This window comes from Pipra filicauda, unplaced genomic scaffold (assembly GCF_003945595.2).
Source record: "Pipra filicauda isolate LSUMZ 115617 unplaced genomic scaffold, ASM394559v2 scaffold90_size2875636_pilon, whole genome shotgun sequence".
NCBI classification, from domain to species: Eukaryota; Metazoa; Chordata; class Aves; order Passeriformes; family Pipridae; genus Pipra; species Pipra filicauda.
The window spans coordinates 1,396,229-1,412,091 of NW_024105098.1; the positions used below are offsets into that span (position 1 = coordinate 1,396,229).

Here is a 15,863-nt window from a genome sequence, read left to right on the forward strand (position 1 = left end):
AGTGAAGTGGCACAGCTCAAACTGATGCCATTAAATTGTCCATTTCCAAAATCCAGGTTGTCCTTTGCCGTGGGGTTTTTGCCTGTTCCCTAGTCCACAGGGACCTCTGGCAGCTGCACTGCCCATGAGCTGCTGTGGGAAACACCATCGGGAGGGAGGTAGAAATAAAACAATTCAGGGCGCTACCTCAAAATATTGGGGGAAAAGGCCATACCAGTCCATGGCCTCCCTTTGTAAACAGACACTGGGCTGCAAACACTGGCCCACCCAGCAAAAAGCATCACACACATCCTTGCACTACAGCAGCTGGATGCCCTGGCTCGTGCACATCTTCCACATTCTCTCCTCAGTGAACACACAGTCTGGGCCAAAGTCCCAACTCATTCCTGAGTTAAAAGGGGAAAGGCAGGGACTAAAGTCACACCACCTCCCTCCAAGATCCCTCAGTGCATTTGGAGAAGGTCACTTCCCACACTCCTTCAAGAATCAGCAGATTCATCCCTGCCCACCTCCTCCCTCTGAAGGAGCATCCTCGACGATGTTGCACTTAATGTTACAGTCATACAGTCATGTAATTGCTTTGGGATTTGGCACTTCGTGCACCTCCAGTCACTGAAACACGTTAAAAGAATTAAGTGCAGAATGCTGAAGCTCCATCGTTCCAATTATATTTCAGTGGTAACACTTGATGTACTAAAATCCAACACAATACTTAAAAAATGAAAAGCAACATCCTCTCCCTCATTTCTAATTTTCCAGTTCAGCAGTCCTCCTAAGAACAGGTTAAAGAAAAAAAGAAAAGCCCAAGACTAGTGAACAAAATCACCTGCTTTCCATATGGTTTGTAAACAGAATACATTTTCGTTGGACCTGATTGCTTTTCTGAGAAAAAAAAAAATCTTGTACAGGTAAAAATCATCCAGTAGGGAGGGGCTTCTGAGCCCACCCCTCCCAGGTAAAGGATCTGAGGAGGAGCAGCACAGAAGGATCCAAAAGTGCGCAAGGGAGGTTAAAATTGACTATGTTTGGTAGGAATATTTGAAAACAAAATGCTTTGCAGCTCTCTCAAGTCTGAAGCTCACAGAAACGAAATGAGCTTGCCCTCCTGCTGCATTCTCTGCCTTCTCTGATCAAAGGAGAATCACATCATGCAAAAGATAAAAGATGGTAACGTGTCTCACGCCCCAAAAATTGACCAAGTGACGCTGGTTCTGAGCCCCCAAAAGGCAACTCTGGGTCTCTGCTTGCCAGCCCAAAATCACAGGAGTCGGGCTCAGTTCTGAGCCCCCCAAACACAGCACTGGATCTCTCCCTCTGGGCCCCAGAACTGATCGTGGTATGGTCCCACCCACTCCTTTTATAGCCACGGCCCTTCCCAGGCCCCACCCCTTACCCTACCCACTCTTTTAACATTTTAAAGCCAAGATTTAATCCGGAGCACCAGGGGTTGATGGGCAACAGCCTGCCCTGCACAGCCTCCAGGGTTGGTGTTCAGTCCATTATTCCCAGGGTTGGAATGACTCTGGCATTATCTTGTGGCCACGAATGGGACAGAAACCCCAGAGCCAACAGGAACTCCAGTCAGCCGCAGGCAGATGTTATCCCTTCCCAGCTTTTTGGGAGTGGGGTGGAAAGCCCCTTTCCCTGTCCAGCAGTTGGAGTCATCCCCGCCGCAGAGCCCGCACCAATCCTCAGCCTTGTTGGAGCCAATTCCCTAGTCACAGCCCACTTTCTGCAGAAAACAGGGAAAGTCTGGGTATTATGAGAGAATTCTTCCCTGTGAGGGTGGGGAGGCCCTGGCACAGGTTGCCCAGAGGCGCAGTGGCTGCCCCATCCCCAGAAGTGTCTAAAGCCAGATTCGTCAGGGCTTGGAGCAACCTGGGATAGTGGCAGGTGTCCCTGCCCACGGCAGGGGGTGGAACGAGATGATCCTTAAGAGTCCCTTCCAACCCAAACCATTTTGGGATTCCATGATATGAAATGATCAGTGGAAGAGAAGTGGAGCATTCCCATGGAACAGGTCTGTGCTGTTCTCTAATTTAATTTAAATCTTGGGGAATTATGAGTGTGCTGGTTTAAAGGTAAACCGGCAGGAGAAATGAACCCAACTCAAAAGAGATTATGTCAGAGTTACAATTTAATAAAAATAATACAATAAATACAATTATATGGACAAACAATTGGTTTTAACCCACAAAACCCAGATGTATAACCCAGCACCCTGGGGCACGAACAGAGTGATGTTCGTTGGCCCCCCGTGCTGAGCCCCACGTGGTCCCCCTGAGTCTAAAGTAAAAGGAAAGGAAAACCTTTTGGTGAGAGTGCTGGTCACAGTCCTGTTGAGGGTGGTGGTCGCAGTCCAGTCAAGGTTCTGGTCCTCCTCTGGATCCGACAAGTGGGCCCAGAAGTCCCAAGACCCCAAGATTATATACACTCAGGTTCGAGTGGCAATGCCCAGTACCTCCCCCAGGGCGGGAAGTTCCACAGTCATGAGATATTTTTGGAATCCTTGGTGGCCCATTAGCAGACATGACCCCTCAGGCTGGGTGTGAAGATGCTTAATGACTCCCCGGAGGGGAGTTATCACACCTGAGTCATTGGTGTGAGGATAGGAACATCCTCCTATCTCACAGGCTTCATGAGTAAAAGAATGTTTTTAGCTGATGGAAATTAGATTCCAGGAGCTTCATCTCCTGGAGATTCCCTGGGAAGCTGATCTGCTCTCCTGTGCCTCCTACTCTCAGTTCCTGCCCACCCAGAGCCAACTGTGCGACAGACACAAACACTTACACCCTGGATAGGGAATGGGTGACTGGCTTGTGCAGAATTCACCTAAAGAGTAAAAAAAAAAGGGATTATGGGAGTATCTGGGAACCTGCTGGAAGTAGAGAAGCACAACCCCACGTTTTCACACGGTGGGTGGAGTCGTGGAATCTAAACCAGCACAAACCGCTACTCCAGAATGAACATACAGGGCCAAATAAGGGTCACTGTCACTATGGAGAGGCGAAAGAAGTTGTTTGGGACTTGGATTATCCCCTTGGGTCATGCTGGTTGCTGTGATGCATAGAATTCCACACATTGGACTGCCAAAATTTCCCAGCCCAGGGGCTTTCACTGACACAGAAGCACAAAGATTGTTCTCTGTGGGTTTCAGTATCAGCTTTGCTGGTTTAGATTAATTCTACCTATAGCCCGGAACTCCATGATGAATTCCTGCTGGAATAGCCTCACAGCACCTCATGGAGCCCGTATATTCCCATGCAGAGCTGCCGATCTAACACCAGGTTTGTCAGGAACCATCCAAGGTTGCAAGGAAGCTCAGCAGCATCGGGACAAGGACAGGTTTATATTCCATAGAATTTGCTATTTATAACCCTGTCCCCCAGCCCCACTGATGTCCCTGTGGGTAACTTTACTGAGTTCCCTGGAATTCAGCCAATTTCCCCCCCTCCCAAGGTTGGGCTCCAGGGATGTGTTCGCCCAGGAGAAGGGGGTGGCCGGAGACGCTCCCGGCCTGTGGTGAGGCAGCACCTGAGCACAGGTGAGGACATCTCTCTGTGCAGGAAGGCAGTTTCATTTCTGAGCCTCAGGAGTGGCCTCTGGAAGTTCATTTCCCTGAGGAAAGGGATGCACATACCTGCACCTTCAGGGCATCTCAGGTCTGGCCCACCTGTTAAAGCTTTCCATGGGTTCTGCAGTTCTGGTTTGGAAAAACTCCAAACTTAATACAAACAAAACTTTGTCCAACTAAAACCTTTTATTTTAAGGTATTTCTGGGGGCTATTGGTTGGGATTTAATTTCTGCGATGGAAGATTCCCTTGGCTTTAATGCTGATGATGGATGATGTTCTCAGGCTGGAAGGGCAGAGATTTGGGGTGGGCAGGAACACACGTGGGGTTGTGTGGCAGCTCTGGGAGGTTGGCACCGGGAATTGCTGTCTGTGCTCCTCTGCAAACACAATGTGCCAACATTCCCTAGTGCCAGCTGGTTTCTTTGAGTATTTCTGGGGTGTTGGGGTCCATCTGGGGTGAAGCATCTCATGGTGCCTCTTCAGAGCAGCCCATGGTGGAGGCACTGCAGGCAGACCTTTATCCATGCCCATCCGAGAGCTGCCCAGGCATCCTTGTGCCCATCACTGGGTTCCCATCCCTGGGATGTGTGTTTTGCAGACAAGCCCTGCCTGGGAGGCAAGTCCATCTCTGCCAGATTGGTAAGAGAAAGATGGTATTTGAGATCAATACAGCTGACAGTAGCCCCACTGGACACAGGAGGCGAGAGGAAGGATTGGCTGTGCTGATGGCCCAGTGGCTGGGAGGTGGCTTGAGCCCTAGTGCTGCCATGTGCCATGCTCCTCCCAGCCCCTTGGAAATACCTGGAGTCTCCTTTGCACATCCAATCCCAGTAATCTGTGCTTCTCTCTAAAGGAGAACTGCAGGCGTAAAGACGTGACATGATGGCACTCAGAAACCATTATGACGGGAGAGAATAGGGATGCAGAGAATGACTAAGAGCTTGTCTGTTGCTGTTGCCCTCAGCCAAATCTGTTGAGTTGCTGGTTACTTATTATCTATTACTCTTTCCTCAGCCAAAAGTTAAACTAAAATAAACCCCTCTAACTCAATTCTTCACGCTGATTTAAGTAAGTAATAAACCCATCAAATGCTAATTTAACCTGTACAATTCTAAATATTTACTGCAGGGCTGAAAAATGAGATGTTTGGACACCGAGAAACACAGAGAGCACAGATTTCCATCATCAGTCCCAAGCTGCAACAATATATGTAGCAGTGGTGAGTCACATCATAGCAGGCTACCTCATAAGACGAAAACGCTTGAAATTGGTTTTGGGCAGAAGCTCCCCATCCCATTTGGTGGATCACCTTAGCATTGATACAGTATGTCACAGAACATCTGATCACAGGCAAGAAGGGCTTAGATGTTACGAAAAACGTCGCACTTGGAGGTGTCCCTCATAGGGAACGCGATCCCTCATTCTTCGGCAGCGACGGCTGCCATCACCGCTTCCTAGGAGCCTTCCCGAGGTGCTGCCCTGAGGGTAAAACTCCCCCTGCGGGGATGCGCAGGGAGCGCTCCAGCCTGTCCGGCGGGCTGGGAGCGCGGCTGCTTTGATCGCAGGAACAAAAAGTCACCTCAGGGAGGTGTGTCAGACATAACCGTACACCAGGTAGCGGCTCGCCCAGCGCCGCCCCTCTCCGGGACAGGCTCGCAGTACCGCTCTGTGCTCGCTGCCCGGTGGGGCGAACGGCTCCGGCGGCGGGGCAGGGGCAGGGGCAGGGGCAGGGGCAGGGGCAGGGGCAGGGGCAGGGGCAGGGGCAGGGGCAGGGGCAGGGGCAAGCGGCGTGCCCCCCGTGCCCCCCCCCGCTCCGCCGCCTCTTTATTCCATATTTTTTTCCCTTTATAGGAAAAGCATGCGCGGGCCCGGGCGGGCTGCCCTGAGTCACCGCGGGCCGCGGCGCCCGCCCACGCCTCAGGAGCCCGGGCCGGGGCGGGGTTAGCGCTGCCCGCCGGGGCCGCAGCGGCCGAGCCGAAGAGGGGTCCCACCCCGCGGCCCCTCAGCCCCGCAGCCATGACGGGCAGGTAAGGCCGGGCAGGGGGGAGCCCCGGGGAGCCCCTGAGCAGGCGGGGAAGGGTCGGGAGCAGCTCCCGCTCGCCCTGGGTAACGCCGTGGTGTGCCCGGCGGGGAGGGCGAGGGGGAGGACACTTCGCTGTCGTGAGGCTCGGGCGGAGCGGGGCCCGCAGGGCTGCTCCGCTGTGCCTCACCCGGCTGCCCGGGGACACGGCGAGAGGACCGGCAGCAGAGCTGGGAGGCAGCAGCCGGAGGTGCCCGCCCAACAGCCCGGTCTGTGCGGCCCATGGCGGGACCCGGGCTGGCGGCATCGCTGCCCCCACAGACCCACCCACACGCAGCCCCTCTGCCCACACAGGCACTCTCTGCTCCTTCGAGCTGCCCTCGGGGTTAACATGTTCCAAGAGCTGCTTAACTCTGGAGCTTGATTCTCCACCTGTGCTGTCTGATAGCGGAGAACTCTGTAAAGTCACCTAGTTGATGGATATAAATGAGGAAAACAGTAGGAAAAGCATTTACTAGCATTTTGCGAGGGTTTGCACAAGTGCTTTAGTGTCCCTTTGTTCTTCCATCTGTCAAATAAAATCCAGACGTTATAAAGCAGTTTGTGAAAATAAGCTTGCTTTTGTTATATGTCTTGGAGATGAGAAGCATGAAAAAGTAATACTAAAATTAGCAGGGTGCCCTTTTCAGGATACTCATCCTCCTGAATCTTACTATCATTATTGTAATCCTGAAGCATTGTTCTTCCCGACGAGGAATACGTAGTTTGTGTATAAGTATTCACTTTTCTTTTGTGTGATGTGTTGATGTTTGTATTATGCATCTTATGATAATTTGATAATTTCTGATTGGTAGGTTGTTGGCTATGAAAACATACTGAATAATTCTATATGCTTATCTGTGATTTAGGTGGGTGTTAATTTTTGCTCTCTGTGATGACAAATTGATGCTGTTGGGTGATTGTACATCGTCAAAACACTTCTGGGTTTTGCCTCTTGTCTTTAATGGTTCCTTTTTTTCTTTTTCTGACATGTGAAATAGGTGTGTATTTACAAGCTTACATTCATTTCCTTACAACTTGAGGCAGACTCAAGAGTCTTAAATGTTCACAAGTCGTGGGTACCTATCCAGCTTCTAAATGGAGACAGAAAGAGAGGACCTGGGAAGAATTGTGGCTGTATGAAGCCAGCTGATTTTATTTTTACAGAACTGTGGTGCCGTACTGTTTAGAATGACAGGTTTTACCTCAGGTGAAATCACTCAGCTGAGGAGGACAGTGGGAAATGCTGGACAGTAATCCTTGTCTTCTCTCCATGCTTCCTCTGAAACCTGCCTGTAAAAATGCAACACCATTCAGTGACATGGAGCTGTGTGAGGCTGAGTGGGGAGTTCCAGGGTTGAGACGCTGCAGAGTGTGCAGTTCAAAGCAATGCAGGATTTCTCTCTCCTTTTCCTTGGGTGTATTTAGAGGGTTGTTAAAATGAGCAGGCTTGGCTTCAGCTTGTGAAAAGTGAAGGCAAGTGTTATTTAATGTTCTCAGAAATGTTTGTCCTGGGAAGTTTGTCAGCTACGAACATCTCTAAAGTTCTGTCTGCTGTTGTTCCCTGGACAGAACAATTAACTGTTCTGTCCAAGATGTTTGTCACAGCTGTTTCCCTGTTAATGGTATCATCCATTTAGGGTGGCAGCTTCCCAGCAAAACGAGACCTGTATGGCAGGAGCACCCCCACAGTGTGGGAACCTTCCCCAGCCAGGAACAGGATATAAATGGTCTTGAAACTTGACAGAGGGAAGGGAATGACTGTGATGTTTTACAGTGTGTTAAAGTGAAGGAAGACTGGAAAACATGAGGTGTTCAAACAATATTCTTTTTCATTCACCTTTCTTGTCAAATAAAATACAAAAGGACTCTCTTCTAGATACTCTGATTACTGATGGTAATTAAAATAAATGAAAAATAACTCAATTTTCATTGTGTTCTGTCCCATTCAGCTGCAGAGGAAATTTAAATAGATGCAGTAATTTGATTTATTGATTTTTAGCATTAGGGAAAAATATAACTCCAGGGGAAAAAAAAAAGATGTGCACTTCTATGTATTCATAGTAGAAAATTATTAAAATTAGGTGACTATTTAGCAAATGAAATTCAAATCCTACACGTATTACGAGTTAGATGTTAGAGTGTGAGGACTGTGTTCTGTTAGAGAAAAGTGATAACTAGATAATTGGAATTTGCAAATAGTAATTGTGACTGCCAGGTCTGGGTTAGGCTATTAGTGGAGTAGAGGAGGAGAACCACCTCCCTCAACCTGCTGGTCACACATTGTGGTTTTATGACTTCACATGTTGTTTAAGTACATTTGGAAGTAAACTCTGTATAGGAGATGGCACGTTAGATGTAAAATCTGTATGTTTCTAAGCAGCCTTTCTGTGTTTTGCAGTGTTGAGAAATACAATTGGTGTGATTTTTGGTGCCTTTAGAAGTTTACTGTGGTCCTTCCTTACTCATAAATAAGGGAAGACTGCTTCTAGAATTTCTATTTGATGTATTTGGTCCGTCTGTTCATTTTGACTTTTGCATTTTTGAGGATTGTTGGAGTTTGGGATGGGATTGGTTCTTTTTGTTTGTTTGTTGTTTTTTTGTTTGTTTTTTTTCATTTAATAGTTCGGGGTTTTTTCTTTGTCTTTGTGGTGGATTTGTTCCTAGGGAAGACGATCTGTGAATAACCAGTGAGCAAAACATTGTCCAATGCCCAAAGTAGAAACTAAACCAGAATGGAAGAGAGTTTCTTTTAAGACTTTGCTGCTGTGGTGTTGATTAGAAAACACGAAAGTAAAATATGCCTGGGCTGTTGTATTGCCTTTAGAAATTAATACAAAGCTCAAGAAAAACATTTTTCCTAAATGCACGTTTCAGAGCGTAATTATTTTTGTAAGAAACTTTTATTATCACTGTACTTGGTTAAATTGGGATATGGATACGCCTATGTACTTCCTGTAGTCAACAAAAGAAGAGCAGCTGCATTTACAGATACACTTATTGATTGTTCCTAATCCAGTGGAGGTAAGAAATAAGGGTATATTATTTTTAATTAGGCTAGCTGACTAGATGCTTTTTAACTGAGTAGAGAGCTGCTGCTGCTGTGCATGTGCTCCATTTCATGAAACAGTTGCAAGTAAAAGGGTTTAAAAGAGGAGGAGGGAGTATAATGGGTGGTAATACTAAGAAAGGTTCTTGGCACTGAGTAGAAAGTACCTGCATCAAATAGAAGATGTCTCATCTCTCTGAGTTAGAAGCAGCCATTTCTGCTCTTCTGGGTTGAAAATGTGGTTTTAATCTTGTCTTTCCGTCTAAATCTGCTCTCTGTGGCTCTCTAGATAGATTTTATCTTGTTGGAAAGTCCTTAGTCTGTTCTGAGGCCACAGAGGTGCTTCTCCAAGGAAGAACCACTTGTTAATGCCTGAAAGAAGTCTAGCTGCATTTTTCTCTGCTTTGGCCCAGAGAGTAACCACGTGTAAGATTTTGTCATCAGTCTGGTCTCTTAAAAGCGATCTGCCAAGAGGGAAAAAAACCAAACCTGTGCCTTTTCACTCTTTGTGTATGAGGTGGCAAGAGAGAAGTGTGTGAGTGAGGTTGTGCTGAGGGATGGGAAGACAGGATATTTATTGTCGTGATGGGGTTTTTTCCTCTAATCCCCTCATCTTCCCTCTTGAAGAAGAGTCATACTTCCTGTGGAAGAATGGTCATTTGGAAACCACTGAAATCACATCATATGAGTCAGAACAGTAAAAGTTTAGGTGTTTGAGAGAGAAAGAGGTTTTTAGCCAGATTGCTGAAGGTTAAAGGAGATTAATGTTGTGGTGATTTAATAAAAAGTAAAAAGGTGATTTAATTTTACATTTTAAAAGCGGTTTATTGCTCTAAAATTTAAAAGCTCAGCGAAACACCCAGTATGGAGGACATTTTTCTTCTGTTCCATTTACATCATAAAATAGAAATGGATAAACCACACTTACAATCTGAAAGAAATTATAGTGGCAGATTGCTGTCAGGTCAGGAGCTGAAACTCCCAGTGACATGTAGGGTGAATTATAGATTTTGAGGTTGCTAATTTGTGGTTTCGAAAGTATGTTGTTCTTTATTTGTGCTTGTTCTGCTGGGCAGAACCCTTCTGTTTCTCTTTTTTGTCAGAAGGGATATCTGCTGGTTAATATTGATTTAGAACTCATGAAGTCATCACTCCTGTCTTTTTTTTCCTCTGTAGCTTGCCAAGCCATAGTCATGCTATGTATTTCATGCTCATGCTACAAAAATCCTTTTCTTTTTTTTTTTTTCCTTACAATTTACTAAAAAGGAATTTGTTGGTGATGACTCTTTAAGATGTTTTTTTCATGGTGATGCTGAACAAATTACACTGACTCCATTGCTCCCGTCCTCCACTCCTTTCCCTTTATTCTCTCAAAAACTGACTTCTGTGTTCTCGGGTTTTACTCTTCCCAATCCCTACCCCAGGCCCGAGGTATCTGTGCAGTGTGATCCTCTTTCTCTCTTGCAGTGGTGGGTGGACAGGGGGAGTGCTGGAAAGGGTGAACTCCTGTTTGAAGGCCCTGTTCAGTTCCCAGCAGAGAGCTCTGGGGGCTGGAATGCCAAGTATGTTCCTTCTCCCTGCTCCCTGACGTCTGTTACATGCCACTTCTGCTGGCTACAGCGTGTCCGGAGAGCAGAAGCCTTCATGACTTTGTTTTTGGAATATGTTTTATCCAAATGGAAGGAACAGTTCAGTTGTTTACAGTACTGGTAGGACATTGTGTGGTGCAGGAGCCTGCAGGAAGTACTTGGAGATGCCTGGGTCAGATACCGACCTGCAGTAAACTAAAGTGTTTGCTGGCAAGAGCTCTAGTAATCTGCTTTGCTTTGCTGCATTTCTCTGTGGTTTGATCAGAAAGTTTTCTTGAATTAAGTGTCTTAATTATGTAAAGACACGGGATTTTTTACTTTTTAACCTCACTTATTGCATTTATACAGATCCATTCTGCCAGGCTAACACAGAGTGAGGTGCCGATGTAGACCTTGGTGTGCTGCATTAAATAAGTAACACACGAAAGGTGGAATACAGGAAAGAAGTTGTCAGATCCTTGAGGCTGTGGCAGAACGGGAGACAGGTTGTAAGAAATAATGCTCGAGCAGGGGTCTGTGCATCCTGCTTTCGCTCTTCTAAAATGTAAAGGCAACTCCCCAAAGGAAGGTGACTCACTGAGTGTCGATGTCGCTGGTGTTGGCTCCAGTTGTCTCTGCATTCCCCTGGACAGTGGCCTTGGGTGCCATGGCTGGCCTGAGGCTCCGGGGGTTGGCATCCTCCAAGCTCTACCAGCGCCGGCAGGATCGGCTCAGTGGCACCGGGTCCCTGCTGGGCACCAGGACACACACAGCAGCTGGGACCTGGGGGTATGTCTCTGAGGTGAAGGGAATGGTGTTGCTGCAGCATTTTCCAGGATTTCAAAGGCGTTTGGTTCTGGTGGTAGGTAGGGGTTTTTTTGTTTAAAGTGGGAGTTGTCTGCACACAACCAGAGGGGATGAGGTTTATTTTAGTTTCCAAGTAGATTATGAAGGAAAGGACTTTCAGTTTTTAACAATAACAGGAAAACAACAACGGAGAACCTTTCCCGTTTCTAGCTCTGTGCTAGGCTGTTCAGAACCAGCATTAGTGCTAGTGTTGTTAATAGTGAAGTATTTGGGCACCATGGGAATAAAAAAAATGGTGAAATGCAGTAATTTTTCAAAATGTCAATAAAATTCTATTGTTCCTTGTTTTTTAGGATTCAGTAGCCCATTTTTTCACCTCTAATGTTAATAGAAAGCCTGTTGATTTTAGTTTTTGTAATTGTAAATAACTCCAATCCAGCAGAAACTGAAGTTTCAAGTGTAGCTGCTTCATGAGATTGTTTAGAACATGTCAACCAGAGCTCCTTAAATCTGTCCAGACAATTCCACTGCTTGAGTTGATCATAACTTTTCCTATGCTTCACATTAAAATTTTACTTCACTTCCGAGTTTTCATTAGTGAATTTTGTGCAGGAGATAAATTAAAAGGAGTTAAATCGAACTTAGTTTCTTGCATTTCAGGAGAACTGTGAGCTGCAGCAGCAACATGGGATCTGAAGGCTGTGTTGCTGGGGAGAGCACTGAGCATGCAGGAGAGATCTTCTTTTGTTAGCAGTCAGGAGTTCAAATTTTCAGCCTTTTCTTAGCAGGAAATAGACCTGATGCTTGCCTGGAATCAAGGAATTGGTTTGGCCTCTCAATTTGAACTGTGGATCCCTTACTAGAACCTGACTTTTCCTGCTATTTTCCTTTTAGCCAGTAGCTACTGGTCAGTTGATAAATTTTCACTTTTCACTGCACAAAGTTGTGGGTGTGAATGTATGAGAATTTAGCAAGGAGGGAAGTGAGAAGGTAGTGAAGGAACTGGTGATGCCATCAAATGGAGAGGATGCTGTTCAGGAAGAGTGAGAAGCATGGAAGGGACCTGTGAGAGAAAAGAAAACAAGCATTGAAAAAGCATATGTACAGTAAATTGAGTACATTTTTCACATCGTAGTTCTTAAAGCAAGGAGAGCACGAAGCCAACATGTTTTGGTTTTACTCAGCAGGTGACAGTGCTGAAGGTTATAATCCATTTGAGAAATTTGTCTCCTGTCTTGTAGTATTTTATCCACGGTTTTTGAGCTACTGATAATTTTTGCTTCTCCTTCCTGATGGGTCCTGATAGTTTATGACCTTTCTTCAGGCAGATAAGAGGAATCCAAAAGTACTGCTGCTAGGTGGTGATAATTGATGAACACAGTGGGAATGATTTGTGTTATCAGTGCTGGTAAACAAACATCACATTTAAGCTCCTTTGAGAGAATGAAAGTGAAGAAGAGAAAGATTAAATGTGTGTTAGGAGTTATTTATCAAATAGACATTCTGAGTGAAGTGGTACATACCTGATAATTAAAGAGTGGGTTTCCTGTGTAAGAGTTATAATTTATTTAAAACCTGCACATTTCTTTCTGTTGTCGATGTTTGCCTGGGCTGAGTGAACACTGCTAAATGTGTCTTTTTAAGTGATTGGTCATGATTTACTGGCAATAAGTATTGCTTTGTGTTGAGAGGGACCTCCAGGTACCCGTGGCATGGGATTTTTTTCTGTGTGAATGTCATCAGACTTTGCTGCTGCTGGTCTCAAAGTTCTGCCTGACAGCGGCTTCCCAAGCATGGACGTTGTACTCTGGTCTCAGCTGACATATATGGGATCTTTTTTAAACCCCTGGCTTCTACTAACAGCAAATTGCTGTTGCTGGTAGGCCAAGGAGAGATTGGGGGTTTTTCCATATTATGACCATAAGTTGCATTTGTATATTTTTCTTAATTTTGGTTATCCCTGTGTTCTAAATAAGAACAAAAAACGTTCATTTCATTGAGAGTTTGAGGGCTGCATGTTCAAGGAAGATATACTGAGAGAAACACTATTAATTTCTTATTTAGCCAATGCAAAAATACTTAATCAGAATGAACTGAAAATTTAATGCAAGCAGAAGGAGGAATGCTGAAAATGTTAAGCTATGCACATAGTTTAACAAATGCACAACAAATCATACATTGAACAAATGGGAAATTTTTTTCTAACACTTTATGACAAGTTTAATAATAAAGAAGTTAATTCAGTTTGGGAATGTTGTCAGATAGAAGTCAATTGCAGCACAGCGATTTTGGAATGGTAAGGGTGGTTGAGGGCTGGTTTTCAGCACGAGTTCATGAACTGATACCCTTCCTCTTTCTTTTGTCTTTGCGTTAGTCATTATCTGTGAAATTAATCATGAAGTCTGATGTTGTCCCAGCAGATTTTCTCTTTGTCTTTGTCAACACTGAGGACTGGAAGCCACGGATTCTCAGCCGTACTGTGGGGGTGGGAGGAACCCCCTCAGCTGGAGTGCTCTGATGTTTATCTTGGCTGCTGACATCTGTCATATGTGCAAGTGGTGATAGCTCTTCTGGTTTTGACTCTTCACTCTCCTACCCATGTGTGCCTGCACAGTGGAAATGACCATGTCAATGTGATCATATCTGGATATTTTCTATATACACTTGTTTCTACTGGTAAACCAGAATGAGCAGAGAATACTTTTATAGGGCTCCCCAGCACAGTTACAGTGCCTGTCTGCTGAGGTTTGGGTAATGCCTTGGGTTCTTGTATCTCAAATTATTGTCTTCCTTTCTTTTTGTAGTATCTGTAAGATTTTGGGTCGTCTGTATTAAAGCGATTCTTCGTCAGCATTGTGATGAAGGAGAACTCTATTTGACACTAAAACCAAAAAGCTTTGGAAACCAATTAAAGAAAACTGATTTTTTTTTTTCTTTTTTTGCTGGGCTTTTCTGACAGAAGCACTCCTTGCTTCTGCAGTTCCTTTCTTGAACCTGGCAAAGTCTGAGACTGTTCATCTCTTCTGCTTGTCCAGTTTTGGTTAATTTTGTCTTGCAGCCACATTTAAGATAATGAATTCTACTAATGCAAAGGCTGGAGCTTCTCTTCTACTGTCTTAGCAATGCAGGTATTAGATTTGCTTCTTTTTCCTCAATCTGTCACCAGTGCTAGATCCCTGTGAAAAAATGTTTAAAAAAGGAGGTAATTTTGACTTCAATGATAGAAGGTAAAATGCTTTCAAATATTTCTATAGCGCCTGTACCTGTGGCACAGAATGGGTCTCCTAATTAATGTCCACTTGTAAATAAGGAATTGTTGTTTTTCTTTTTTTTTCTTTCCACTCGAGAGCAATTTGTAGTAAATACTTCTGAGAAATCAAAGCATGAGAAACCCAGTTATAATGGTAAAAAGCTAATTTCTGTAAATTACCTGCTTTGACAAAGATTGTTAAAGATGGAGCACATAATGGTGAAAGATTGGAAAAGGCATTGTTTGAGAACTGGTATTTTTTGAGCTTGTGCAGGACAGGATAACTTCAGGATGTTGATCTCATCATGTTTTAATAGCCTTTCCTGTCTTTGTGTCACTGGCTTATTGTTAAAACAGAGGAAGATTCTTTATTTTACTGAACAGCAAAAAATCGGTGAGCAAACAGAATAGAAGCAGCACTCTGTATTGGGGACTGTCCTTTGTGGGAAAGATTTAGCTCTAAGTATCTCATGATTGACACAGCAAGTCAAACTGTAGTGGTCACTCCTGGTACACCACCACCCAAAGGATGGTTTATGTGTTGCCCTTCCTCTCCCCATGCTACTGGCAGCAGTGGTTTTGCAGCAGTGTAGTAAACTGAATCATAAAACTGCTCTGAATCAGCACTGTGCTCCCTCTTCCTTCCAGCCTTGGTTAATTTTAACCAATTTTAAGCTGACTAAATGCTTTGTTTTGCCCAAGAAAGAGGACACACAGGGGTGTGTACTTGAGAGAAATTAAGCAACTGGCAAATGTTAAAGTAAAACTTCTGAATAAATGCCAAGACATATCTTTAGGGCAAAGCTGAACTGGCAGATTTTATCTTGAGTGTAAAACAATAAAGCATCTTAAGTGAAAAGGGATGCAAACTTAGGAGTGGAAAGAGAGCAGGGAGGTAAAACTTGAGCTGTGATTGTCAGAGAGCCACAGCTGCTGGTTTGTACTGCAGGAGACACGTTGATCAGGAGCTGATGTGTGATTTAGTTGACTCTCATTAGTGTGGCTCTTCCCAACAAATTTTAGTTGGGTTTTAGCTGCAGCAGAGAACTGTGTTATTTTGTGTACTGATTTCTTTATTTTAAGTTTTCCTGGACTGATAGTTTCTTTTGTGTGAGTAACAAGTCACACTCATTAGCTCATTTGCACGGACAGCTCAGACTGCATCACAATCACCTTCCTTCTGCCTTTGAGGAAATCTTGTCAGCATCAACAGCAGCATCCTGAGGGAGTTCCTGTTCTTGCCAACACAGCCGTGGGACTTGTGTGGGAAATGTCTCCTGGAACAAGTGTGTTCCCTGGTCTGTGGTGTGCACTGGCCCCGCTGTGCTGTGTTCCACACAGGCTGGGATTGTTGTGAGCTGCCCTTGTGGAGGTGGCAGCTCTGCTCTTGCAGAGTTCATCCCTCAAGCTGGTAGGGGCACTGATGGGTCCCTTTGGAGAAAGGAAAAAGAAAGAAAACCAGGATTTTTAAAAATGTTGATTTCATGTCAATAAAGCGAAACCCCACCAAACACAACCTTAGATGGTGCTTTGTTGTCAATATGTAGAGTGTAAT

At 45.0% G+C, this 15,863-nt stretch overlaps 1 protein-coding gene across 1 annotated transcript in view; it reads left to right on the plus strand.

Moving 5' to 3' along the window:
- The first annotated feature begins 5,062 nt into the window (after window positions 1–5,062).
- The window catches only part of LIMS2 (LIM zinc finger domain containing 2), a 32,683-nt gene continuing 21,882 nt past the window's right edge, over window positions 5,063–15,863 (plus strand). The window contains exons 1-2 of the mRNA XM_027724968.2: window positions 5,063–5,163; window positions 5,427–5,602. Of these exons, the coding sequence (XP_027580769.1) occupies window positions 5,592–5,602 (11 nt within the window). The 5' untranslated portion in view covers window positions 5,063–5,163; window positions 5,427–5,591. The remainder of the gene's footprint in view (window positions 5,164–5,426; window positions 5,603–15,863) is intronic.